At 46.7% G+C, this 27,845-nt stretch overlaps 1 protein-coding gene across 23 annotated transcripts in view; it reads left to right on the top strand.

Moving 5' to 3' along the window:
* The first annotated feature begins 378 nt into the window (after window positions 1-378).
* Window positions 379-27,845, top strand: part of nrg2a (neuregulin 2a) — a 183,622-nt gene continuing 156,155 nt past the window's right edge. For all 23 annotated transcript variants that reach the window (XR_008139019.1, XR_008139018.1, XR_008139013.1 and 20 more), the window contains exon 1: window positions 379-1,816. Coding sequence is in view for 1 of the 23 variants with exons in the window: in XM_052520802.1 (XP_052376762.1) it covers window positions 1,408-1,816 (409 nt within the window). In the remaining 22 variants the exon portion in view is untranslated. The remainder of the gene's footprint in view (window positions 1,817-27,845) is intronic.

Below are 27,845 nucleotides of genomic sequence, written 5' to 3'. Positions count from 1 at the left end.
TGTTTGTTGGTCAGCAGATGTCGCCCTTCGTAAATGGTTTCAGCTTCACATCCAGTGACTCTCTCCGCATTCAAATTATAGCCTTATTTAGCTAATTCACTATATAAAAACAAGAAGGATGTGTGCTTCTGAATGTGTTGTAATAGGCCTATATTAAATGTCAATTTGTATGTTCTCTCCATGCCATTACGCATGTCTCATTGACAGCCCACACACATCAAACAATATGCACCAAGTGTCTGTCTATGCATTGTTATATTGTGAAAAATATGGTTTTCTCCCGTCTTTAAAAGCCCATTCGCAGCTGTTTTACTTGTATGGATTTGATGCAGCGCTTTAGCATCAGTGTTTTTTTTCAGAGGCAGAGCAGCGAATGTGATCTGAATGCAGGGCATGACTTCATAATGGAATGAGACGCAAAACTCATTCAAAACAGTCTGATGAAGAATCCAAGGCTTTGAATTGCTTTCGCAGCGTCATCTCAGCTGAAACACCGTATATCTAGTGCACTGATTACGGCTGCTTTTTCAATCGATCTTTTACCTTTTTCCTTTGGAGGGATATGTCTACTCTAATAAGCTATTTTAAAAACGGACGCGTGATGCATTTCAGTATTTATTTCATGATTTCATTTGAACGTGAAACCATTTGGTGATGGGGAAGAGCATGAAGGGATAGTCATTTGTTGGCTTTTGGGGGGAGTGTGGTGACCGAAAGCGGTTGTATCGGCGTCGGCTATATCATAGTGCTCCAATCTTAAGTCTATTTTTTGTGGTAGAGCCTTTGGCAATCAGCATATGTTCTCTCCGTCTCTGGTACGTGGGGGAGGCGGAGAGAGACGGGCTGTGGGAGAAGGCGGTTTATTACCCGTGGAGCAAAACACAGTTTATTTAGAGGGATGAATCGTATGCATTTTTTGCAAGTGGACTACAAAACTAATTTTTGACTGCAGCATTTGGCGTATTTTCTCTGTGGCAAATTATACAGAAAACCATCACTGCTGAGCAAGGCGCCCACCAGACCACTGCAATTTCTGGGCAAAGATAGACTGGCGTCGTCTTGCGGATAGGCTTCTATGGCAGCATATGGCATCTTCTGAAGGGAAGAATCCACGAATCGTTTGCATTTTAGAATGTATTTTTAGCAGAATGCAGTGACGGGATTTTGAACCCAGCATCATTAGCCTACGCGGTTTCCGGTTCCTAGCTGGTGTTTCCCCATTGCAAAATTATCTGAAAAAGCAGCGGATCCCGATGGCATGGACACTTACGCAAGGTCTGCCGCGCTGCCGTGCTACTGGAGCCTATTTGCTGTCTCTCCCTTCAACCCAGCTCCACCGCCATCGCCCCGCAGCCCAGAGAGCCCTGCCGCAACGCGACCAGCGACCACCGAGCCAAAGCAGGCGGCATGAGGCTTGATTCAGTACATTTATCCATGCTGGTCATCGGGGTCTCTTTCGCCTGCTACTCCCCGAGTTTGAATTCTCTGCAGGACCAGGCTTACAATTCCGCCGTGGTGATCGAGGGCAAGGTGCAGTCCGCGCCTCTGAACGACTCAGTCGAGGCGTACAGTGTGAATGTCAAAGTGCTGGACTTGTGGCCGCGGAACGGCGGAGGTCTGGAACGGGAGCAGCTCGTCACCGTGGGGGAATTCGGATCGGAGGCTCTTTGCACCACAGTGATAAAGAATCACAAGTATATTTTTTTCATGGACCCAACTGATGAGCCTCTGGTTTTCAAGGCGTCGTATGCTCCCATAGACACTCGTGGGAATAGTCTAAAAAAAGATGTTGGGAGGATCTTGTGTGAAAACTGCGGTAAGTTTATTCTTTAATCTTGACAGTGAAGTCGATCCTGGCAAAGCACATCAAATTATTAGAACTGTAGGCTAATTCCTTCAGTTGCAAGTGGCCATATGTTCTCCCCTTGTCGACATAGCTATAGTCTACATGTGGAATCGTGATTTAAAGATGTTTGAGAGTTAGTAACAGATGGGAAGCCATGGGGCGTCTCTGCAGCAATATTCGACAGGCTAAACATTTAGGCTGGTGGTTTCCATAGGCTACATGATACCATGATACACACACTCACACGCGCGCGCGCGCGCACACACAGGCACCTGACATGTCGTAAGATTCCAGAAATGCAAGGCATGGATCATTTGGTTGATTAAAACGATACATTCATTACCCAAGTTGCAACATAGTCGTGGCTTTGATTAAATATGAGGTTCGATGCAGTAGGCCTACACGCACATGCGTATAGTATATTTATTATCGTGGAAATAATTTATTTCTTCAAAAATGATTAGAAACTTCACCGTGATACGTTTACAAAACAGTGGCAGTAGTAGATGTCAATAAAAACAAATATGAATTCCTTAAATCCATGATAACGTAACCTGCATGTGATCTCTAAAATCCCAGGGAAAGTTGGTCTTTTTGCCGGTTGCTGCTTTGCGCTTGTGCAAATGAAAGCACTGGGCGTTTCATAGCAACTATGCCGGCTGTAGTTAGGACGCGTTGAAACTGTACTTCCCCATGCCAATCAACGTCATATATACGTATTTCTGCGTGAAAGGATGAAAACTGCTGTGGTCAAGGGGTGAAATTGATGTGCGCACAAGCAGAGGCTGTCATGGTTATGGCAGCTTTGATCCTGTAGGCTCTGGCCCTCACCCGTATCTGTTCAGATCCGGACAGTAAATAAGCGACAGGTCTACGGTAGGATACTATCCATTGAGAAAAATAGGTGTAGTGGATGGTGTAGGACTTGAAAACGAGCAACCAGAATCAAACTAACACAACTAGGCTCTCCTGACTTCCTTGACCTCGAGGAAATGAATATATTTCCCATAATTGCAGTTATTTTATTTCTCTGTGTGAACAGTCTGTCCGGTCTCTGCTGAAAATATTATGGTCATGCTCATATATAATGTATCCGTTAAAACAAGAATAGTGACGCTGAAGGGCAAAATGGCCATTTGAACCACTGTCCATGGTGCTGATTCTTTCGCGCCACAGCTGACCAGTTGTCTAAGGCCGAAATGGGCTGGGCCTGACGACCTTTCACGAAATGATTCAAATCATGAAGGATCTCCATTTTCCCACCGGGAATGGAGCTACATCTGACAATTTTTTTGTCTATAGTTTTATACCGTAGTAGGCTTATAGATCGTGGATATCAAACTGGAGAAAATGGTTTTCTGAGATTTCTGAATATAGAGTTTTATGTTTATTATGAAGTGCCACCATTACAACTAGTGGGGTGCTGGATGGGTGAGGAGAATGACTTTTTAAATTGATTGTCTTGAGTAAACATTGTGACACTCCAGGTTCAGCATTTAGCAGCATCTCTCTGTTCAAGCTTTAAGGAGGCACAATTTGTTCCTCACTTGATTGGTGAGGGGCACATTGTGCTACTAACAAGGACAGACTGCCGTTTCTACCAAAGGGAGTGAGCTTAGTTATTTATGAACATTGCTCACATTCATTTCCTCTTGAGTTAGCATTTTGATTTTAAATATTGGACAAGGAAGTTTATACAGTAAACTATAGTCAGTTATTATTCTGCCTATTTTGCTAATATCATTTGGTGTTATTTGTTTTAGAAGTGTGCTGAGATTTGAGAGGAGGTCCCAGTTGATGTAGCTGTGGTAACACCGGTTGACTTTGTTCCTCTCTGGATTGACAGAGTCAGAGAGACAGACAGCACCGACACACTAACTGAGTGGGATTTCAAATACTGTCTGTTACTTCTGCCTTTTAGCTCACATTTTGGGATAAAAATATCTTTTTTTTTCAGTCCCTTATGCCTGGGCCTAGATTCAAAGTCTCTGCAGGTAGTCTGGTGGGGGCCACTAGCTTTTTGTCTAGCCATACACCCCATGGAGGAGACCTACATATTAGCACCTTCTGGCCCATGTATTTATGTGTGTGTGTGTGTGTGTGTGTGTGTGTGTGTGTGTGTGTGTGTGTGTGTGTGTGTGTGTGTGTGTGTGTGTGTGTGTGTGTGTGTGTGTGTGTGTGTGTGTGTGTGTGTGTGCGTCCGTGTGTGTGTGTGCGTCCGTGTGTGTATGTGTGTGTGTGTGTGTGTATGTGTGTGTGTGCGTCCGTGTGTGTGTGTGTGTGTGTGTGTTATTTGTGTATCTGCTCGCTTCTCATCCTTGGTTGTAACACTGTATGAATGTTTGTTATCTTTTTTTATAGCAAGCATTTCACTTCCAGACAAACATCACTTAAATAACTACCAGCACATATGATATGAAGAAGAATAGAACTGCACAATAATGTTTGCATGGCACTAGAGGCAAGCAACTACTCCCACTGCAGGTCACAGTGGTGAGAGACATGGATTTGCCCATGGCTCTCTGTTTAACAGAGCGGCAGGTAGCCCAGCCGTTAAGAGCATTGGGCCAGTAACCGAAAGGTCACTGCTTCGAATCCCCGAGCTGACTAGGTAAAACCTCTCTGGCTGAGGCTAGAGAGGCAGATTGATTGACTAGCAGTGGAATTCTCATGAAGTGCTTGGTATTGATTCAGGTCACACATGATGATCAGTGTTTGTGTAGGTTGTTGTACATGTTCCCTGGGTGATGCATTTATTCACTGAGCCCCTCAGCATTTTCCCTCTAAACTCCAGGACTCTGTCAGCAGCCAGATGTACTACTGTTTCAGCACCAGCTACGGGAAAAGAGGACGGGGCCATTGAAAATGGTCTATGTCTCTTCTTCCTGGATCGCTCATGCAATTTTACACTCATTCATATTGACTCACAGATCTGCATTTCACTGATTCCAAAGACTTGGAGTTACATATTTTTTGTTGTAATTTTAACATACACTCTTATCCAGAGCTACTTACAGGAGAAATTAGGGTTAAGTGCCTTGCTCAAGGGCACATGGACACATTTTTCACCTTGTCGGCTCAGGGACTCCAACCAGCTATCTTTCAGTTACTGGCCCAACATTCTTAACTGCTAGGCTACCTGCCACCTACACGTTATTACAGGTAATGGGATGAGTCAAAAAGGAACCTCAGTCAGAGAGCCCTGACCATCAAAGGAGTGTTTTGACCTTTGATTAAAGGTCAATACTAATTAAAGGTTAAAAAGCACAGTAAGAGCCCAGACAAACAGGGTTCATATGAAGACATGGGGGTTATTTATGGTGAAGGACAGGAACATTAGCTACAGTATTTGTGTATTCTCAACCATCGGTGGGTGCTAAAGATGATCTCTGTAATGATCACTGGTTTCTGTTCAAATATACACAGATTTTCCCATCACCACAGTAGTCCTGTGCTGGTTATGGGGTTCTCCATGATAAGATTGAGTCAGTGTGTCCAGGCCCTGTGGGATCAAAGAGCTGCTGAGGGTTATGAGCCAACAGGACTGACACTAGGACAAGCCTCCATAATATCTTGTAATTGACAGCCCAGAAAGGTAATATCTGATATGAGATATTTCCTTTAATCCACTATCAGAACTATACAATTTCTAACTTGTTGCCAGGCTGCAACACGTTGTTGTTGTAATTCTGTAGCACTTTGAATGTATTGGGTTTATTCATGTCAGCTGCTTAGTTTATCACAGTTGGTATATTGAATGACATGGCCTCTAATTGATATTGACCTTCACTAATGAATCTAATCGTATGTTCTTAGTTGTTAAATACTTTTTCTTATCCGTAGATCACAGTGTGTTTGCTTGGCTAGGTCATGTGGGCTCCCGAGTGACGCAGCGGTGTAAGGCACTGCATCTCAGTTCAAGAGGCGTCACTACAGTCCCTGGTTCGAATTCAGGCTGCATCACGTCCAGCCGGGATTGGGAGTCCCGTAGGGCAGCACACAATTGGACCGGATTTGGCTGTCATTGTAAATAAGAATTTGTTCTTAACTTACTTGCCTTAAATAAATGTGATACGGTTGGTTGGGACTGGTCCATTGTCCAATGGTCACAGTCATTTGACAAAATGCTAATGTCAATTGAGAATAACAGGTCCATTTGGGACAATATTTAGTAGTTTATGTGCCATGTTTTACCTTTTCTGCGTCATGACTCAGTCGTTCTCAGTAGACAATGAAGAATGAATGCATTGCGTTCACCACATAGAGGCAGTATATGATCAAGATTCTGGGCTGCCAGGAAACAGACCAAAACGTTGTTTGAGTCCAGTTGGAATGTCAGTCTCGCTGTTTCCTTTCCCTCCCCACAGATTTGAATACTATCTTACACAAAACGCAAACAACGCCGTAGAGCCAACCTGACGTTCACATGCAATCCAGCTGTGGCCAGTGGCCAGTGGCCATGTAATTAGATCACACATTTATTACGTTTAGAAGCAGACTATTCTATATCCTCTGTCCTTGTGGAAATACTGTAAATGTTTACTGGGAAGCAACACAGAGAGATGACTTTGCTATGGGTTACTTGTGTGTGTCTGAGAATGTGGTAATTGTTAGGCGTGTGTGTACATGTGTGTTTTTGGCTAAACCTTCAGTCATCCAACTCCAGCTGTGTGTTAGAATAGCTGTCAGTTATGTTGATCCCTCAACAGCCTTGAAGTTCTATTACAGGAGCCGTGTTTACCTGTTAGTTTCCCTGCATTTTGTGTCCCCCGCATCCAGCAGCCTTTAATGATGGCCGATGTCCAGCAGTAGCTTGAGGTTTATTGGTCAGTGTCATGTGGTTGTGTGATGCTTATCTAATTCAATATTTAAATCAACCTATCTGAGCACAGCATGAAAGGTCTCAGAATATTTTCAGGGTTGACTCTGTATCTACTCTGATTGGATGTACAGCTACAGCACCGATTTAATAACAGTGGATGTAGTTACTTTTGGTGACAGTGAGTTAGTGTAGCCATTTCAGAATATTGATTAATTTATGTATAGTATGTTTAGGTTTGTGTTATTGATCGAGGTAAGTGGATGAGAGATAGAATGTTACTGTGTTTAATTGCCTGTGTTTGTGTTTGTGTGTGTGTGCGGGGGGTTTAATGAGGGTAGCTCTGAGAATTGATTTACCCAAGCCAGCTGCTCATCAACTATTCATCAGTAACTCTGTGTGACCTACCGCCTGGCCGCCTGCCTTTCCCACTGCAGTATACCATCTCCACAAGCACATCATGCCTCTAAAGGACAGCACAGGAGGTGACCTTTCACAGCAGACTCACTCACTGTCTTCACCCCTCTGTCTCTCTCCCTGTCTCTCTCTCTCTTTCCCCTCACTCCTCTCTCTCCTCTCTTTCTCCCTTCTATCCCCTCTCTCCTCTCTCCCCTCTCTCTCCCCCTCTCTCCCTCTCTGTCCTCTCTCTCTCTCCCTTCTCTCCCTCTCTCTCCCCTCTCTCCCTCTCTTTCCTCTCTCCCTCTCTCTCTCCTCACTCCTCTCTCTCTCCCCCTCTCTCCCTCTCTGTCCTCTCTCTCCCCCTCTCATCTCTCCCTCCTCTCTCTTCCCTCTCTCTCTCTCTCTCTCTCTCTCTCTCTCTCTCTCTCTCTCTCTCTCTCTCTCTCTCTCTCTCCCCTGTCTCCCTCTCTGTCCTCTCTCCCCCCTCTCTTCTCTCCCTCCTCTCTCTTCTCTCTCTCATCTCTCTCCTCTCTTCACTCTCTCTCCTCTCTCTATGCTCTCTCCTCTCTCTCTTCTCTCTCTCCCCTCTCTCTCTCTCTCTCCCTCTCTCTCTCTCTCTCTCTCTCTCTCTCTCTCTCTCTCTCTCTCTCTCTCTCTCTCTCTCTCCCTCTCTCTCCCTCTCTCTCCTCTATCTCTCCTCTCTCTCCTCTCTCTCTTCTCTCTCCCCACACTCAATGTTCTCTCTCTCTCTCTCTCCTCTCTCCTATCTATCTCCCTCTCTCTTCTATATCCCCTCTCCCCCTCTCTCTCATCTCTCTCCTCTCTTTTTCTCTCTCCTGTCCTGGCCTCTCTAACTTTCCCTCTCTCTCTTCCTGTCTCTCGTCTCTCTCATCTCTCTCATCTCTCTCCTAATCTATTCTCTCTCGCTCCTCTCTCTCCCACTCTATTCTCTCTCCTCTCTATCTCCCCTCTCTCCTTTCTCATCGCTCTCCACTCACTCCTCTCGCTTCCACTCTCTCTCCTCTCTCTCTCCTCTTTCCCCACCTCTCTCTCTCTTTCTGTCTCTTGTCTCTCTCATCTCTCTACCACTCTATTCTCTCTCCCCTCTCTCCTTCTTCTCTCCTCTATATCCCCCTCCCTCCTCTCCTCTGTCTATCTCCCCCTCTCTCTCTCTCCTCTTTATCTCCTCCACAACTCTTCTCCCTCCCTTTATGTCTCGTCAATCTCGTCTATCTCCTGGCTATCTCCTGGCTACCCCCCCCCCCCTTGCTCTCTCTCTCTCTCTCTCTCTCTCTCTCTCTCTCTCTCTCTCTCTCTCTCTCTCTCTCTCTCTCTCGCCCTCTCTCTCTCCTTTCTCTCTCCCATCTCTCTTTCTCTCTCTCTCTCTCTCTCTCTCTCTCTCTCTCTCTCTCTCTCTCTCTCTCTCTCTCTCTCTCCCTCTCCCTCTCTCTCTCTCTCTCTCTCTCTCTCTCTCTCTCTCTCTCTCTCTCTCTCTCTCTCTCTCTCTCTCTCTCTCTCTCTCTCTCTCTCCCTCTCTCTCCTCTCTCTCGTAACTTGGAGTCTGTTTTGTTTTCCAGAAGTTATAATACAGTTATATCCTCTTTCCAAATCAGGAAGTACATTTAATTCAGGAGGCTGTAAACAGCCTGAATGTCTTGTCAGACATGCATAAAAAACAGACTGTGTTGACAGATATGGAATCAGCTGTTGCATTAATTGAAACCAGGTTATGAAATCTATGTCTCATTTCTATGTGGTAATCCTCTGCAAGTAGCACGGATCCCTTTTCAGGACATCCCCACTCAGTGTCAACATTGTGTAACCTTGTAATTCACCTAATAGGAAGGAAAACACCCAGGCTCATTCCTCCACAAGATGCGTGTGGATTCAGATAGGTGTGTTAATTCTTTGAATAATAGTGTTTATTTTCCCATTGTGCATATGCTGTAATTTTGCATGTCTGTGAGCCTACTGATATGCTTGATTTTATGCGTCTGTGTTAATGCACTTACTTGAACTTGTTTGTTCACATTTGTTTGATCATTTATGCATTAGTATAACATGCAGACATGGAAGAAAGTGTTTGTGTGTGTGTGTGTCTGTCTGAGTGGGTCCTCATGACTTGTACACTAGATACAGGAAGTTGACTCCAACAAAACGACCGGAACAAAGGACTATGGGAAAGGCAACTGTTTTTGTGAAGTGTGACGAAGTGTTGAAAAGAGGGTCTGCCGGCACTCCCCCTGGGCACCTTCTGGTGTAATATAAGGGACTTGTCCGGCCATGTTCACCCCGCACATGTTACATATCCTAAGAAAGGGTTTGTTTCAAATCAAAATCAAATCACATGTATTTCTCACATACACATGGTTAGCAGATGTTAATGCGAGTGTAGCGAAATGCTTGTGCTTCTAGTTCCGACAATGCAGTAATAACCAACGAGTAATCTAGCCTAACAACTCCAAAACTACTGACTTATACACACAAGTATAAAGGGATAAATAATATGTACATAAAGATATATGAATGAGTGATGGTACAGAACGGCATAGGCAAGATGCAGTAGATGGTATCGAGTACAGTATATACAGTATATATTTCCTGTGACATCGGGTGGTGTAGGTGTCCTGGAGGGCAGGTAGTTTGCTCCCGGTGATGCGTTGTGCAGACCTCACTACCCTCTGGAGAGCCTTACGGTTGTGGGCGGAGCAGTTGCTGTACCAGGTGGTGATACAGCCCGACAGGATGCTCTCGATTGTGCATCTATAGAAGTTTGTGAGTGCGTTTGGTGACAACCCAAATTTCTTCAGCTTCCTGAGGTTGAAGAGGCGCTGCTGCGCCTTCTTCACGACGCTGTCTGTGTGTGTGGACCAATTCAGTTTGTCCGTGATGTGTATGCCGAGGAACTTAAAACTTACTACCCTCTCCACTACTGTCCCATCGATGTGGATAGGGGGGTGCTCCCTCTGCTGTTTCCTGAAGTCCACAATCATCTCCTTTGTTTTGTTGACGTTGAGTGTGAGGTTATTTTCCTGACACCACACTCCGAGGGCCCTCACCTCCTCCCTGTAGGCCGTCTCGTCGTTGTTGGTAATCAAGCCTACCACTGTAGTGTCGTCCGCAAACTTGATGATTGAGTTGGAGGCGTGCATGGCCACGCAGTCATGGGTGAACAGGGAGTACAGGAGAGGGCTCAGAACGCACCCTTGTGGGGCCCCATTGTTGAGGATCAGAGGGGTGGAGATGTTGTCTGGGCCTTCAGCCTTGCGAGGGTTAACACGTTTAAATGTTTTCCTCACGTCGGCTGCAGTGAAGGAGAGTCCACAGGTTTTGGTTGCGGGCAGTGTCAGTAGCACTGTATTGTCCTCAAAGCAAGACATCCTGTTCCGTGACGGGGCTGGTTTTCTTTTTGTAATCCGTGATTGACTGTAGACCCTGCCACATACCTCTTGTGTCTGAGCTGTTGAATTGTGACTCGACTTTGTGTCTATACTGAGGCTTAGCTTGATTGATTGCATTGCTGAGGGAATAGCTACACTGTTTGTATTCGGTCATGTTTCCGGTCACCTTGCCCTGGTTAAAAGCAGTGGTTTGCGCTTTCAGGTTCACGCGAATGCTGCCATCAATCCACGGTTTCTGGTTTGGGAATGTTTTAATCATTGCTATGGGAACGACATCATCAATGCACTTTCTAATGAACTCGCTCACTGAGTCAGCATATTCGTCAATGTTGTTGTTGGACGCAATGCGGAACATATCCCAGTCCACGTGATCGAAGCAGTCTTTGAAGCGTGGAATCAGATTGGTTGGACCAGCGTTGAACAGACCTGAGCGTGGGAGCTTCTTGTTTTAGTTTCTGTCTGTTGGCAGGGAGCAACAAAATGGAGTCATGGTCAGCTTTTCCGAAAGGAGGGCGGGGGAGGGCCTTATATGCGTCGCGGAAGTTCGAATAGCAATGTTCCAAGGTTTTACCAGCCCTGGTTGCGCAATCGATATGCTGATACAATTTAGGGAGTCTTGTTTTCAGATTAGCAGATTAGATTAGTTTCCTTAGGTATGTTGTAGGTGTGGACTGAAGTGTGTCTTAACATGAAACACCTTTAAAAAATAATGAATGACTGTTTAGTTGTGGTGGGTGGTGGACCAAGACGAAAGTCTCTCTGCATCAGTTCTCTCTCTCTTTTTCTTCTCTCTCTCTCTCTCGTTCTTCTTTCTCCCTCTCTTTTCTCTCTCTAGTTTTTCTCTCTCATTCTTCTCTCTCGTTCTTCTCTCGCTCTCTCGTACTTCTCGCTCTCCCATTTTTCTCTCTCTCTCTCGTTCTTCTGTTTCTCTCGTTCTTCTCTCTCTCATTCTTCTGTCTCTACCATCTCAATGCTCACTATCTTTTTGCATCTCTTTCCACACCTATCGGGCCTCAACTTGTCTTTCCTCTTTCTCTTTGTCTCTATTCGGGCCCTTTCCCAGTATCCAGCTGACTGTTACATATGTGCTATTTGTCATAACTGTTGGAACATTTGATGGAGAATGCTGAAGAGTTTATTAACCTGCCTAGTTGTTCAAAACCTGCTTTGGTGAGACTATTCCTGGGACTCAATCACTGTCTGTGTCAGAAACGTTTCTTTGAATTGAGTGGGAGATCCCGCCTTTCCAAACTGGTGGACATTCAATGATAGATATTAGTTGAAAATGTCAAATATAGTATGTCTTTGTGAGTAAGAGGGAGTGTGTTTGTCAGCGAGCAGGCGGTTACTGTATCATTTCCCTCCACTGTGGCTTCTACTCATCATTTAGCTGGTGTAATCTGGACTGGCTACAGCAGCATGTTTATCTTCCTCCACAAACAGGCCCTCTTTCCGTCTGGTCCCTGCTCGGCTTGTTGTTGAAAGATAGAGAGCAGAGTGTGTGTGTGTGTGTGTGTGTGTGTGTGTGTGTGTGTGTGTGTGTGTGTGTGTGTGTGTGTGTGTGTGTGTGTGTGTGTGTGTGTGTGTGTGTGTGTGAGAGATGCGCGGCTGTGTTCTAGCTGGGCCCCAGACCGACATACTGACCCTATCACCTATAGCATGAACTGGGAGAGCCCATAGGGCAATCACACCCCATTACTTCAGTGGCTCCTGCTGTGTGGATTTATTGATTTTAATGACAGAATGATATCTCTTACAGAGGTCTGTAATGACAGAATGATATCTCTTACAGAGATCTGTAATGACAGAATGATATCTCTTACAGAGGTCTGTAATGACAGAATGATATCTCTTACAGAGGTCTGTAATGACAGAATGATATCTCTTACAGAGGTCTGTAATGACAGAATGATATCTCTTACAGAGGTCTGTAATGACAGAATGATATCTCTTACAGAGATCTGTAATGACAGAATGATATCTCTTACAGAGGTCTGTAATGACAGAATGATATCTCTTACAGAGGTCTGTAATGACAGAATGATATCTCTTACAGAGGTCTGTAATGACAGAATGATATCTCTTACAGAGGTCTGTAATGACAGAATGATATCTCTTACAGAGATCTGTAATGACAGAATGATATCTCTTACAGAGATCTGTAATGACAGAATGATATCTCTTACAGAGGTCTGTAATGACAGAATGATATCTCTTACAGAGGTCTGTAATGACAGAATGATATCCCTTACAGAGATCTGTAATGACAGAATGATATCCCTTACAGAGATCTGTAATGACAGAATGATATCTCTTACAGAGGTCTGTAATGACAGAATGATATCTCTTACAGAGGTCTGCAATGACAGGATGATATCTCTTACAGAGATCTGTAATGACAGAATGATATCTCTTACAGAGGTCTGTAATGACAGAATGATATCTCTTACAGAGGTCTGTAATGACAGAATGATATCTCTTACAGAGGTCTGTAATGACAGAATGATATATCTTACAGAGGTCTGTAATGAGAGAATGATATCTCTTACAGAGGTCTGTAATGACAGAATGATATCTCTTACAGAGGTCTGTAATGACAGAATGATATCTCTTACAGAGGTCTGTAATGACAGAATGATATCTCTTACAGAGATCTGTAATGACAGAATGATATCTCTTACAGAGGTCTGTAATGACAGAATGATATCTCTTACAGAGGTCTGTAATGACAGAATGATATCTCTTACAGAGGTCTGTAATGACAGAATGATATCTCTTACAGAGGTCTGTAATGACAGAATGATATCTCTTACAGAGGTCTGTAATGACAGAATGATATCTCTTACAGAGGTCTGTAATGACAGAATGATATCTCTTACAGAAGTCTGTAATGACAGAATGATATATCTTACAGAGGTCTGTAATGACAGAATGATATCTCTTACAGAGGTCTGTAATGACAGAATGATATATCTTACAGAGGTCTGTAACAACCTCGTCACAGTTAGTGTTGTATAGTGTTGTATTTCTATTTCACTTTCCTTTTTATTGCATCTGTATATTCCACACATGGGATGTTTTCTTTTGCTGCTCATTGTCAAGGTATGTTTCTCCTCACTGCCTCACTGACAGTAAACAAGCCTCATCTCACGCATGCCTCCTCATAGTGGCTGTAGTGGCTGCATTTAACACTGTTCCTGGTTATTTTCCTGCTGGTATATTTTGAGAAAATGATACAACTTCTCCAGTATTACACTGAGCTAAAATAAAGCTTGCTAGGTGGTTATATGTTGTGTTAGACACAGTGGCAGTATGGCTCAAAGGCAACCCCATAACTACGTCCATGCTGACTCACTCTCTTGTGGGAAAGCCCAGAGCTTATGCCTGCATGGGCAACCCTGCTATGATAGTACCCAGCTAACACACAACGTTCTAACATGCGTATGTATCTCACAGCTTGATGCGAGCGTGGCTGTCCTGTGGTTATTTTGCGTACAACCTTTGCACAACTTTGTGGGAATGGTGCAGGATAGTCGCTTGGGGTTGGAACATTCTCAGCATATTTAAGGAACTTGACGCAAAATATATATATTGGTATTTCATTACTTTAAAATAATGTTTCCTAATTACAATTTTGGTAATGTTCTAGGAGCGTTCTCCAACTGGTTGGACATTGGGAATGTTCTCAAAAAGTTCAGAGAACATCAAGAAACAATGTTTTCCTGTGGGAATTTCAATACTATTTAGTCATGTTCTCAGAACATTAAGAAAACGTTCCATAAAAAAAAAAACAAGAAAACATTAGTAACGTTCAAAGAACGTTCTGAGAATGTTATTTAAAAACATACATTCCGTTCTCAGAGTCAACAAAACTCTCCCTATCCTCTATCTTGTGTGTTTAGGTGTGTTGGCCGCGCCCACTAATTGGGCACACCTGATCCAAATGAGTGCTTGTTTCCATTAATATTAAAATCAACATGAGTAAAAACATGGCATGCTTGCGCCATCCTGGTGGCACAGTGGACTCATTCCACGGGTAGAGACCAGAACATCATAGGTTCAAATCTCACCGATGCCGTGACACTATAAAATACATGTGTTTGATGAATTTCCACGTGTCCTATCTGTAACCTAAAGCCAGCAGTGTAATTATAAGTCTTGTTGAATCAAGTTTTAAGGAACTTATTCAAAAACCTCCAAATAACCTTTACATTTCATTCAAAACATTCACAACATTTAGAGAATGTTCTCAGAGCGTTATTTAATTACCTTCAAATGACTTATCATTTTATTCTCAGAACATTCATAACATCTCCCAGGAACATGATTTAATTACCTTCAAATGACTTAGCATTTTATTCTCAGAACATTCATAACATCTCCCAGGAACATTTTTAGGGAACCATAGTAAAATGTTCTCAGAATCTCCCTGCAACCTAAAAATGTATGTTCTCAGAACAGGCGACATTTTCACTTCCAGTCTCAGAACGTTGAAAAAACGTTCCGTTTAAACCGGTCAGGAAACGTATGGTTTTGTTACCAGAACAACTTCCAAGAAACCAAATGTGCTAGCTAGGTAGTGTGCCGTTTCTGCTCTGCTTTGCTCTGCTCATTTGGATGGCGTGTTTGTCCACTGTCCATGGCACTGTGTAACTGTCTCTCAGTGGAGCTGGTTGTGAGTCACATGCTCTCTTGGCATGGAGAATAGTGCTGTGCTGTTGTTGGAGAGCTGTGCGGGGATAGTGTAGTGTGTCGGAGCTGTCTGCCTGTCGCTGTGAGATGGCCCAGCCGCAGCCCCTGCTTCCTTCCCCTGTCCGTCCATCAGAGTCCTGTCCGTCCGTCAGAGTCCTGTCCGTCCGTCAGAGCCCAGTCCTGACACACTCCTCTGCCCCCGGGCCTTTTCTCACCTCCTGCTCACTCTATCTGAGGCCCCCTCACTCTGAGCGAATGTCTCCAGACCATCCCAGGCCAAACACACACTGCACCGTTTCCTAGGAAAGGAAAGTGTAGTAGAGAGAGATGTCTTCACTGTGACATGTTTGTGCTGCTCTCAGAGCACATTCTGGAGATAAAGGAGGAGCCGAGAGACGCTGATAACAACTATAACTGTTCCCATGTTTCTATTATCAGTTCAAATACTGTACCTCCCAATTTTATAGCTTTAGATGTCAGAAGCTGTACTGCATTTCTGTTATTAACATGACTGATGCAACAGTCAACTCTCCAGCCAGGGAAACAGAACACACTCTGCGCTCCAGCTATAGTGGACATCAACTATTCCTATTTCAATGTGTGTCTGTATGTGCTGTGTAAGGGTATCCACATGGATGCACCTGCTATGCATCTGTGTTGATGTGTGTGTGTGTGTGGGTGTTAGTGTGTTTGTGGGTGAGTGACTGTTAGTGTGTTTGCCTCTGGCTGTAAGAGGGTGTACACAGCCATGTGGGTCTGAGGGGGGGGTCTGAGGGCTTGGATTTAGTAAGTGTTGCTCTCTGGTGAAAGCCCACATATGTGTTTGTGTGAAGGGCTGGGCCTATGCGGGCTTGTGTCTGTTCAGCTGTTAGAGTACGTGGGAGAGTGTTTGTCTGTTCATCTGAAATCTCTTCCTGGTTGTATCTGCTCCACACACAAGTAGTGAGACCTCTGTCTCTCTTAGACCGGAGTGTGTCTGAGACTGTAGGGGAGAGAAAGAGGGCAGGCGAGCCCATCAACTGTCAAACAGAGGATGGAAGTGACTCTTGCTGAGAGGGAGATCAGTCATTCTTATAATAGAGCATGTCCTTGATTAAGACTGATGCCATGGTGGCCGCGGGCTACTATTGTTCTGCTGTCAGTTGGGTTGGCGGAGCTGCTTGACAGTAGTGCAAAACAAATGTATGGTCATGATCACTTCAAGGACTTTGTCCCCCCTTGACACACAGTTTATAGAGTTCCACTGTTAACTAGTGGCTGTTGAACTCCCAGAGAGAGACCCTAATCTGGTAGAGCAGAGAGAGACCCTAGTCTGGTAGAGCAGAGAGAGATCCTAATCTGGTAGAGCAGAGAGAGACCCTAGTCTGGTAGAGCAGAGAGAGACCCTAGTCTGATTCCAGAGAGAGACCCTAGTCTGGTCAACCAGAGAGAGACCCTAGTCTGGTAGAGCGAGAGAGACCCTAGTCTGATTCCAGAGAGAGACCCTAGTCTGGTGAGCAGAGAGAGACCCTAGTATGGTAGAGCAGAGAGAGACAATAGTCTGGTCCCATAGAGAGACCCTCGTCTGGTAGAGCAGAGAGAGACCCTCGTCTGATTCCAGAGAGAGACACTAGTCTGGTGAGCAGAGAGAGACCCTAGTATGGTATAGCAGAGAGAGACACTAGTCTGGTCCCATAGAGAGACCCTAGTCTGATTCCAGAGAGAGACCCTAGTCTGGTGAGCAGAGAGAGACCCTAGTCTGGTGAGCAGAGAGAGACCCTAGTATGGTAGAGCAGAGAGAGACCCTAGTCTGGTGAGCAGAGAGAGACCCTAGTCTGGTAGAGCAGAGAGAGACCCTAGTCTGGTAGAGCAGAGAGAGACCCTAGTCTGGTAGAGCAGAGAGAGACACTAGTCTGGTCCCATAGAGAGACCCTAGTCTGGTAGAGCAGAGAGAGACCCGAGTATGGTAGAGCAGAGAGAGACCCTAGTCTGGTAGAGCAGAGAGAGACCCTAGTCTGGTAGAGCAGAGAGAGACACTAGTCTGGTAGAGCAGAGAGAGACCCTAGTCTGGTCAACCAGAGAGAGATCCTAGTCTGGTAGAGCAGAGGGAGACCCTAGTCTGGTAGAGCAGAGAGAGAGACCCTAGTCTGGTCAACCAGAGAGAGACCCTAGTCTGGTAGAGCAGAGGGAGACCCTAGTCTGGTAGAGCAGAGATAGACCCTAGTCTGGTAGAGCAGAGAGAGACCCTAGTCTGGTAGAGCAGAGAGAGACCCTAGTCTGGTTCCAGAGAGAGACCCTAGTATGGTAGAGCAGAGAGAGACCCTAGTCTGGTAGAGCAGAGAGATACCCTAGTATGGTAGAGCAGAGAGAGACCCTAGTATGGTAGAGCAGAGAGAGACACTAGTCTGGTAGAGCAGAGAGAGACCCTAGTATGGTAGAGCAGAGAGAGACACTAGTCTGGTAGAGCAGAGAGAGACCCTAGTCTGGTCTCAGAGAGAGAGACACTAGTCTGGTAGAGCAGAGAGAGACCCTAGTCTGGTAGAGCAGAGAGAGACCCTAGTCTGGTCAACCAGAGAGAGACCCTAGTCTGGTAGAGCAGAGGGAGACCCTAGTCTGGTAGAGCAGAGAGAGACCCTAGTCTGGTAGAGCAGAGAGAGACCCTAGTCTGGTAGAGCAGAGAGAGACCCTAGTCTGGTAGAGCAGAGAGAGACCCTAGTCTGGTAGAGCAGAGACAGACCCTAGTCTGGTTCCAGAGAGAGACCCTAGTATGGTGAGCAGAGAGAGACCCTAGTCTGGTAGAGCAGAGAGAGACCCTAGTCTGGTCCCATAGAGAGACCCTAGTCTGGTCCCAGAGAGAGACACTAGTCTGGTTCCATAGAGAGACACTAGTCTGGTCACATAGAGAGACACTAGTCTGGTCCCAGAGAAAGACACTAGTCTGGTAGAGCAGAAAGAAACCCAGAGTCTGGTAGAGCAGAGAGATACCCTAGTCTGGTCCCATAGAGAGACACTAGTCTGGTCCCATAGATAGACCCTAGTCTGGTCCCAGAGAGAGACACCAGTCTGGTCCCATAGAGAGACACTAGTCTGGTCCCATAGAGAGACACTAGTATGGTCCCATAGAGAGACACTAGTCTGTTCCCACAGAGAGACACTAGTCTCGTCCCACAGAGAGACTCTAGTCTGGTCCCAGAGAGACTCTAGTCTGGTCCCAGAGAGAGACACTAGTCTGGTCCCATAGAGAAACAGTAGTCTGGTCCCATAGAGAGACACTAGTCTGGTCCCATAGAGAGACACTAGTCTGGTCCCATAGAGACACTAGTCTGGTCCCAGAGAGAGACACTAGTCTGGTCCCATAGAGAGACACTAGTCTGGTCCCATAGAGAGACACTAGTCTGGTCCCATAGAGAGACACTAGTCTCGTCAAGCAGAGAGAGACTCTAGTCTGGTCCCATAGAGAGACACTATTCTGGTCCCATAGAGAAACAGTAGTCTGGTCCCATAGAGAGACACTAGTCTGGTCCCATAGAGAGACACTAGTCTCGTCAAGCAGAGAGAGACTCTAGTCTGGTCCCAGAGAGAGACACTAGTCTGGTCCCATAGAGAGACCGTAGTCTTGTTCCATAGAGAGACACTAGTCTGGTTCCAGAGAGAGACCCTAGTATGGTGAGCAGAGAGAGACCCTAGTCTGGTAGAGCAGAGAGAGACCCTAGTCTGGTAGAGCAGAGAGAGACCCTAGTCTGGTAGAGCAGAGAGAGACCCTAGTCTGGTTCCAGAGAGAGACCCTAGTATGGTGAGCAGAGAGAGACCCTAGTCTGGTAGAGCAGAGAGAGACCCTAGTCTGGTTCCAGAGAGAGACCCTAGTCTGGTAGAGCAGAGAGAGACCCTAGTCTGGTAGAGCAGAGAGAGACCCTAGTCTGGTAGAGCAGAGAGAGACCCTAGTCTGGTAGAGCAGAGAGAGACCCTAATCTGGTAGAGCAGAGGGAGACCCTAGACTGGTCCCATTGAGAGACACTAGTCTGGTCCCATAGAGAGACCCTAGTCTGGTCCCAGAGAGAGACACTAGTCTGGTCCCATAGAGAGACACTAGTCTGGTCCCAGAGAGAGACACTAGTCTGGTCCCAGAGAGAGACACTAGTCTGGTCCCATAGAGAGACCCTAGTCTGGTCCCAGAGAGAGACACTAGTCTGGTCCCAGAGAGAGACACTAGTCTGGTCCCAGAGAGAGACACTAGTCTGGTCCCATAGAGAGACCCTAGTCTGGTCCCAGAGAGAGACACTAGTCTGGTTCCATAGAGAGACACTAGTCTGGTCACATAGAGAGACACTAGTCTGGTCCCAGAGAAATACACTAGTCTGGTAGAGCAGAAAGAAACCCAGAGTCTGGTAGAGCAGAGAGATACCCTAGTCTGGTCCCATAGAGAGACACTAGTCTGGTCCCATAGATAGACCCTAGTCTGGTCCCAGAGAGAGACACCAGTCTGGTCCCATAGAGAGACACTAGTCTGGTCCCATAGAGAGACACTAGTCTGTTCCCACAGAGAGACACTAGTCTCGTCCCAGAGAGAGACACTAGTCTGGTCCCAGAGAGACTCTCGTCTGGTCCCATAGAGAGACACTAGTCTGGTCCCATAGAGAGACACTAGTATGGTCCCATAGAGAGACACTAGTCTGTTCCCACAGAGAGACACTAGTCTCATCCCACAGAGAGACTCTAGTCTGGTCCCAGTGAGACTCTAGTCTGGTCCCAGAGAGAGACACTAGTCTGGTCCCATAGAGAAACAGTAGTCTGGTCCCATAGAGAGACACTAGTCTGGTCCCATAGAGAGACACTAGTCTGGTCCCATAGAGACACTAGTCTGGTCCCAGAGAGAGACACTAGTCTGGTCCCATAGAGAGACACTAGTCTGGTCCCATAGAGAGACACTAGTCTGGTCCCATAGAGAGACACTAGTCTCGTCAAGCAGAGAGAGACTCTAGTCTGGTCCCATAGAGAGACACTATTCTGGTCCCATAGAGAAACAGTAGTCTGGTCCCATAGAGAGACACTAGTCTGGTCCCATAGAGAGACACTAGTCTGGTCCCATAGAGAGACCGTAGTCTTGTTCCATAGAGAGACACTAGTCTGGTCCCAGAGAGAGACACTAGTCTGGTCCCATAGAGAGAAACTAGTCTGGTCCCATAGAGAGACACTAGTCTGGTCCCATAGAGAGACCGTAGTCTTGTTCCATAGAGAGACACTAGTCTGGTCCCATAGAGAGACCGTAGTCTTGTTCCATAGAGAGACACTAGTCTGGTCCCAGAGAGAGACCCTAGTCTAGTCAAGCAGAGAGACCCTTGTCTGGTAGAGCAGAGATACGCTGGTCTGGTCCCATAGAGAGACACTCATCTGACCTAGTCTGGTAGAGCAGATAGAGATCCTAGTCTGGTCAAGCAGAGAGAGACAATAGTCTGCTCCCACAGAGAGACACTAGTCTGGTCCCATAGAGAGAAACTAGTCTGGTCCCATAGAGAGACACTAGTCTGGCCCCATAGAGAGACACTAGTCTGGTCCCATAGAGAGACTCTAGTCTGGTCCCATAGAGAGACACTAGTCTGGTCCCATAGAGAAACAGTAGTCTGGTTCCATAGGGAGACTCTAGTCTGGTCCCATAGAGAGAACCTAGTCTGGTCCCAGAGAGACTATTGTCTGGTCCCAGAGAGACTCTAGTCTGGTCCGAGAGACAGACACTAGTCTGGTCCCATAGAGAGACTCTAGTCTGGTCCCATAGAGAGACACGAGTCTGGTCCCATAGAGAAACAGTAGTCTGGTTCCATAGGGAGACTCTAGTCTGGTCCCATAGAGAGAACCTAGTCTGGTCCCAGAGAGACTATTGTCTGGTCCCAGAGAGACTCTAGTCTGGTCCGAGAGACAGACACTAGTCTGGTCCCATAGAGAGACTCTAGTCTGGTCCCACAGAGACTCTAGTCTGGTTCCATAGGGAGACTCTAGTCTGGTCCCATAGAGAGAACCTAGTCTGGTCCCAGAGAGACTCTAGTCTGGTCCCATAGAGAGAACCTAGTCTTGTCCCAGAGAGAACCTAGTCTGGTCCCACAGAGACTCTAGTCTGTTCCGAGAGTCAGACACTAGTCTGGTCCCATAGAGAGACTCTAGTCTGGTCCCACAGAGACTCGAGTCTGGTCCCATAGAGAGACTAGTCTGGTCCCATAGAGAGACAGATACTAGTCTGGTCCGAGAGAGAGACACTAGTCTTGTCCCATAGAGATACACTAGTCTGGTCCCATAGAGAGACTCTCTTCTGGTCCCATAGAGAGACACTAGTCTGGTCCCATAGAGAGACTCTAGTCTGGTCCCACAGAGAGACACTAGTCTGGTCCCATAGAGAGACTAGTCTGGTCCCATAGAGAGACAGATACTAGTCTGGTCCGAGAGAGAGACACTAGTCTTGTCCCATAGAGATACACTAGTCTGGTCCCATAGAGAGACTCTCGTCAGGTCCCATAGAGAGACACTAGTCTGGTCCCATAGAGAGACACTAGTCTGGTCCCATAGAGAGACACTAGTCTGGTCCCATAGAGAGACACTAGTCTCGTCAAGCAGAGAGAGACTCTAGTCTGGTCCCATAGAGAGACACTATTCTGGTCCCATAGAGAAACAGTAGTCTGGTCCCATAGAGAGACACTAGTCTGGTCCCATAGAGAGACACTAGTCTCGTCAAGCAGAGAGAGACTCTAGTCTGGTCCCAGAGAGAGACACTAGTCTGGTCCCATAGAGAGAAACTAGTCTGGTCCCATAGAGAGACACTAGTCTGGTCCCATAGAGAGACCGTAGTCTTGTTCCATAGAGAGACACTAGTCTGGTCCCAGAGAGAGACCCTAGTCTGGTCCCAGAGAGAGACACTAGTCTGGTCCCATAGAGAGACCCTAGTCTGGTCCCAGAGAGAGACACTAGTCTGGTCCCAGAGAGAGACACTAGTCTGGTCCCAGAGAGAGACACTAGTCTGGTCCCATAGAGAGACCCTAGTCTGGTCCCAGAGAGAGACACTAGTCTGGTTCCATAGAGAGACACTAGTCTGGTCACATAGAGAGACACTAGTCTGGTCCCAGAGAAATACACTAGTCTGGTAGAGCAGAAAGAAACCCAGAGTCTGGTAGAGCAGAGATACCCTAGTCTGGTCCCATAGAGAGACACTAGTCTGGTCCCATAGATAGACCCTAGTCTGGTCCCAGAGAGAGACACCAGTCTGGTCCCATAGAGAGACACTAGTCTGGTCCCATAGAGAGACACTAGTCTGTTCCCACAGAGAGACACTAGTCTCGTCCCAGAGAGAGACACTAGTCTGGTCCCAGAGAGACTCTCGTCTGGTCCCATAGAGAGACACTAGTCTGGTCCCATAGAGAGACACTAGTATGGTCCCATAGAGAGACACTAGTCTGTTCCCACAGAGAGACACTAGTCTCATCCCACAGAGAGACTCTAGTCTGGTCCCAGTGAGACTCTAGTCTGGTCCCAGAGAGAGACACTAGTCTGGTCCCATAGAGAAACAGTAGTCTGGTCCCATAGAGAGACACTAGTCTGGTCCCATAGAGAGACACTAGTCTGGTCCCATAGAGACACTAGTCTGGTCCCAGAGAGAGACACTAGTCTGGTCCCATAGAGAGACACTAGTCTGGTCCCATAGAGAGACACTAGTCTGGTCCCATAGAGAGACACTAGTCTCGTCAAGCAGAGAGAGACTCTAGTCTGGTCCCATAGAGAGACACTATTCTGGTCCCATAGAGAAACAGTAGTCTGGTCCCATAGAGAGACACTAGTCTGGTCCCATAGAGAGACACTAGTCTGGTCCCATAGAGAGACCGTAGTCTTGTTCCATAGAGAGACACTAGTCTGGTCCCAGAGAGAGACACTAGTCTGGTCCCATAGAGAGAAACTAGTCTGGTCCCATAGAGAGACACTAGTCTGGTCCCATAGAGAGACCGTAGTCTTGTTCCATAGAGAGACACTAGTCTGGTCCCATAGAGAGACCGTAGTCTTGTTCCATAGAGAGACACTAGTCTGGTCCCAGAGAGAGACCCTAGTCTAGTCAAGCAGAGAGACCCTTGTCTGGTAGAGCAGAGAGATACGCTGGTCTGGTCCCATAGAGAGACACTCATCTGACCCTAGTCTGGTAGAGCAGATAGAGATCCTAGTCTGGTCAAGCAGAGAGAGACAATAGTCTGCTCCCACAGAGAGACACTAGTCTGGTCCCATAGAGAGAAACTAGTCTGGTCCCATAGAGAGACACTAGTCTGGCCCCATAGAGAGACACTAGTCTGGTCCCATAGAGAGACTCTAGTCTGGTCCCATAGAGAGACACTAGTCTGGTCCCATAGAGAAACAGTAGTCTGGTTCCATAGGGAGACTCTAGTCTGGTCCCATAGAGAGAACCTAGTCTGGTCCCAGAGAGACTATTGTCTGGTCCCAGAGAGACTCTAGTCTGGTCCGAGAGACAGACACTAGTCTGGTCCCATAGAGAGACTCTAGTCTGGTCCCATAGAGAGACACGAGTCTGGTCCCATAGAGAAACAGTAGTCTGGTTCCATAGGGAGACTCTAGTCTGGTCCCATAGAGAGAACCTAGTCTGGTCCCAGAGAGACTATTGTCTGGTCCCAGAGAGACTCTAGTCTGGTCCGAGAGACAGACACTAGTCTGGTCCCATAGAGAGACTCTAGTCTGGTCCCACAGAGACTCTAGTCTGGTTCCATAGGGAGACTCTAGTCTGGTCCCATAGAGAGAACCTAGTCTGGTCCCAGAGAGACTCTAGTCTGGTCCCATAGAGAGAACCTAGTCTTGTCCCAGAGAGAACCTAGTCTGGTCCCACAGAGACTCTAGTCTGTTCCGAGAGTCAGACACTAGTCTGGTCCCATAGAGAGACTCTAGTCTGGTCCCACAGAGACTCGAGTCTGGTCCCATAGAGAGACTAGTCTGGTCCCATAGAGAGACAGATACTAGTCTGGTCCGAGAGAGAGACACTAGTCTTGTCCCATAGAGATACACTAGTCTGGTCCCATAGAGAGACTCTCTTCTGGTCCCATAGAGAGACACTAGTCTGGTCCCATAGAGAGACTCTAGTCTGGTCCCACAGAGAGACACTAGTCTGGTCCCATAGAGAGACTAGTCTGGTCCCATAGAGAGACAGATACTAGTCTGGTCCGAGAGAGAGACACTAGTCTTGTCCCATAGAGATACACTAGTCTCGTCAAGCAGAGAGAGACTCTCGTCAGGTCCCATAGAGAGACACTAGTCTGGTCCCATAGAGAGACACTAGTCTCGTCAAGCAGAGAGAGACTCTAGTCTGGTCCCATAGAGAGACACTATTCTGGTCCCATAGAGAAACAGTAGTCTGGTCCCATAGAGAGACACTAGTCTGGTCCCATAGAGAGACACTAGTCTCGTCAAGCAGAGAGAGACTCTAGTCTGGTCCCAGAGAGAGACACTAGTCTGGTCCCATAGAGAGAAACTAGTCTGGTCCCATAGAGAGACACTAGTCTGGTCCCATAGAGAGACCGTAGTCTTGTTCCATAGAGAGACACTAGTCTGGTCCCAGAGAGAGACCCTAGTCTAGTCAAGCAGAGAGACCCTTGTCTGGTAGAGCAGAGAGATACGCTGGTCTGGTCCCATAGAGAGACACTCATCTGACCCTAGTCTGGTAGAGCAGATAGAGATCCTAGTCTGGTCAAGCAGAGAGAGACAATAGTCTGCTCCCACAGAGAGACACTAGTCTGGTCCCATAGAGAGAAACTAGTCTGGTCCCATAGAGAGACACTAGTCTGGCCCCATAGAGAGACACTAGTCTGGTCCCATAGAGAGACTCTAGTCTGGTCCCATAGAGAGACACTAGTCTGGTCCCATAGAGAAACAGTAGTCTGGTTCCATAGGGAGACTCTAGTCTGGTCCCATAGAGAGAACCTAGTCTGGTCCCAGAGAGACTATTGTCTGGTCCCAGAGAGACTCTAGTCTGGTCCGAGAGACAGACACTAGTCTGGTCCCATAGAGAGACTCTAGTCTGGTCCCATAGAGAGACACGAGTCTGGTCCCATAGAGAAACAGTAGTCTGGTTCCATAGGGAGACTCTAGTCTGGTCCCATAGAGAGAACCTAGTCTGGTCCCAGAGAGACTATTGTCTGGTCCCAGAGAGACTCTAGTCTGGTCCGAGAGACAGACACTAGTCTGGTCCCATAGAGAGACTCTAGTCTGGTCCCACAGAGACTCTAGTCTGGTTCCATAGGGAGACTCTAGTCTGGTCCCATAGAGAGAACCTAGTCTGGTCCCAGAGAGACTCTAGTCTGGTCCCATAGAGAGAACCTAGTCTTGTCCCAGAGAGAACCTAGTCTGGTCCCACAGAGACTCTAGTCTGTTCCGAGAGTCAGACACTAGTCTGGTCCCATAGAGAGACTCTAGTCTGGTCCCACAGAGACTCTAGTCTGGTCCCATAGAGAGACTAGTCTGGTCCCATAGAGAGACAGATACTAGTCTGGTCCGAGAGAGAGACACTAGTCTTGTCCCATAGAGATACACTAGTCTGGTCCCATAGAGAGACTCTCTTCTGGTCCCATAGAGAGACACTAGTCTGGTCCCATAGAGAGACTCTAGTATGGTACAGGAACAGTATGAAGGTAATACTATATACTCCAGTATGGTACAGGAACAGTATGAAGGTAATACTATATACTCCAGTATGGTACAGGAACAGTATGAAGGTAATACTATATACTCCAGTATGTTACAGGAACAGTATGAAGGTAATACTATATACTCCAGTATGGTACAGGAACAGTATGAAGGTAATACTATATACTCCAGTATGGTACAGGAACAGTATGAAGGTAATACTATATACTCCAGTATGGTGCAGGAACAGTATGAAGGTATGGACATCTGGATAACACTCAATTCTAGAGCACACACACACACACACACACACACACACACACACACACACACACACACACACACACACACACACACACACACACACACACACACACACACACACACTATAGTTCTGGCAGAGCACTGATTTCAAGGGATCAGTGAAAGCCAAAGTGATTTTTCAGAGAGGCGAGGGTGCAATTCTAACAGGGTGTGGTTCTGCAGACTATTAAACCCCAGAGTAGAGAGGCTGATGGTTAGGTGAGGGTGGGGAGTAAACCTGCTAGTTAGTGACATCAGTGACTTATTACTAGGCACTGCATCTCAGTGCTAGAGGCTTCACTACAGACCCTGGTTCGATTCCAGGCTGTATCACAACTGGCCGTGATTAGGTCCCATAGGGCGGCGCACAATTGGCCCAGCGTTGTCCGCGTTAGGGTTTGGCCAGGGTAAGTGTAAATAATAATGTAAATAAGAAATTGTTCTTAACTGACTTGCCTATTTAAATAAAGGTAAAAAAACCTGATGAAATACTAGTTACAGTAAGGTCAACCTGTGACAAAGAGGAGGTGATGTTAGATGGGAGATGGTGAGAGCTGTTCCTGTGACAGGGTTGTGTGTGTGTGAGGTTGCTCTGGTGGCACGCCCTATTGGCTGCTGTGTTGCTATGTCCATCTCTTCTCTTACAGGCCTCTCTGTCTCTCTGTCACTAGATGAGTCAGCCGCGGGGCCATGAGAAGGACACGTCTTCATCAATAAATCCACCATTAGATCAATCAATTATTAGATGAATCAGTCCATTTTCATTTCGTATAGAGCCATTTCCAGGAGAACGAGAGTCCTGGTGGTATGATGTAGTTATAAAGACTGAACTGACAGATGGAAGATGGGATGGAGACAGAGAGCTGACGGAGCCGAGAGACTAAATAGCTGAAATCTCATTTTCTCACTGGCCTTGAGAATGGAGCATGCCCAGTACTGGTGTTTATCCACGCTCTCCTCTCCCCCATCAGAGATGGTGTTTATCCACACTCTCCTCTCCCCCATCAGAGATGGTGTTTATCCACACTCTCCTCTCTCCCATCAGAGATGGTGTTTATCCACACTCTCCTCTCTCCCATCAGAGATGGTGTTTATCCACACTCTCCTCTCTCCCATCAGAGATGGTGTTTATCCACGCTCTCCTCTCTCCCATCAGAGATGGTGTTTATCCACACTCTCCTCTCTCCCATCAGAGATGGTGTTTATCCACACTCTCCTCTCCCCCATCAGAGATGGTGTTTATCCACACTCTCCTCTCTCCCATCAGAGATGGTGTTTATCCACACTCTCCTCTCTCCCATCAGAGATGGTGTTTATCCACACTCTCCTCTCCCCCATCAGAGATGGTGTTTATCCACACTCTCCTCTCTCCCATCAGAGATGGTGTTTATCCACACTCTCCTCTCTCCCATCAGAGATGGTGTTTATCCACGCTCTCCTCCCTCCCACTCAGAGATGGTGTTTATCCACGCTCTCCTCTCTCCCATCAGAGATGGTGTTTATCCACACTCTCCTCTCCCCCATCAGAGATGGTGTTTATCCACACTCTCCTCTCTCCCATCAGAGATGGTGTTTATCCACACTCTCCTCTCTCCCACTCAGAGATGGTGTTTATCCACACTCTCCTCTCTCCCATCAGAGATGGTGTTTATCCACGCTCTCCTCCCTCCCACTCAGAGATGGTGTTTATCCACGCTCTCCTCTCTCCCATCAGAGATGGTGTTTATCCACACTCTCCTCTCTCCCATCAGAGATG

This window comes from Oncorhynchus keta, chromosome 6 (assembly GCF_023373465.1).
Source record: "Oncorhynchus keta strain PuntledgeMale-10-30-2019 chromosome 6, Oket_V2, whole genome shotgun sequence".
Taxonomy (NCBI): Eukaryota; Metazoa; Chordata; class Actinopteri; order Salmoniformes; family Salmonidae; genus Oncorhynchus; species Oncorhynchus keta.
Note: the sequence above shows the minus strand (reverse complement) of the source record. Positions and strands in the feature narration are given on the sequence as shown.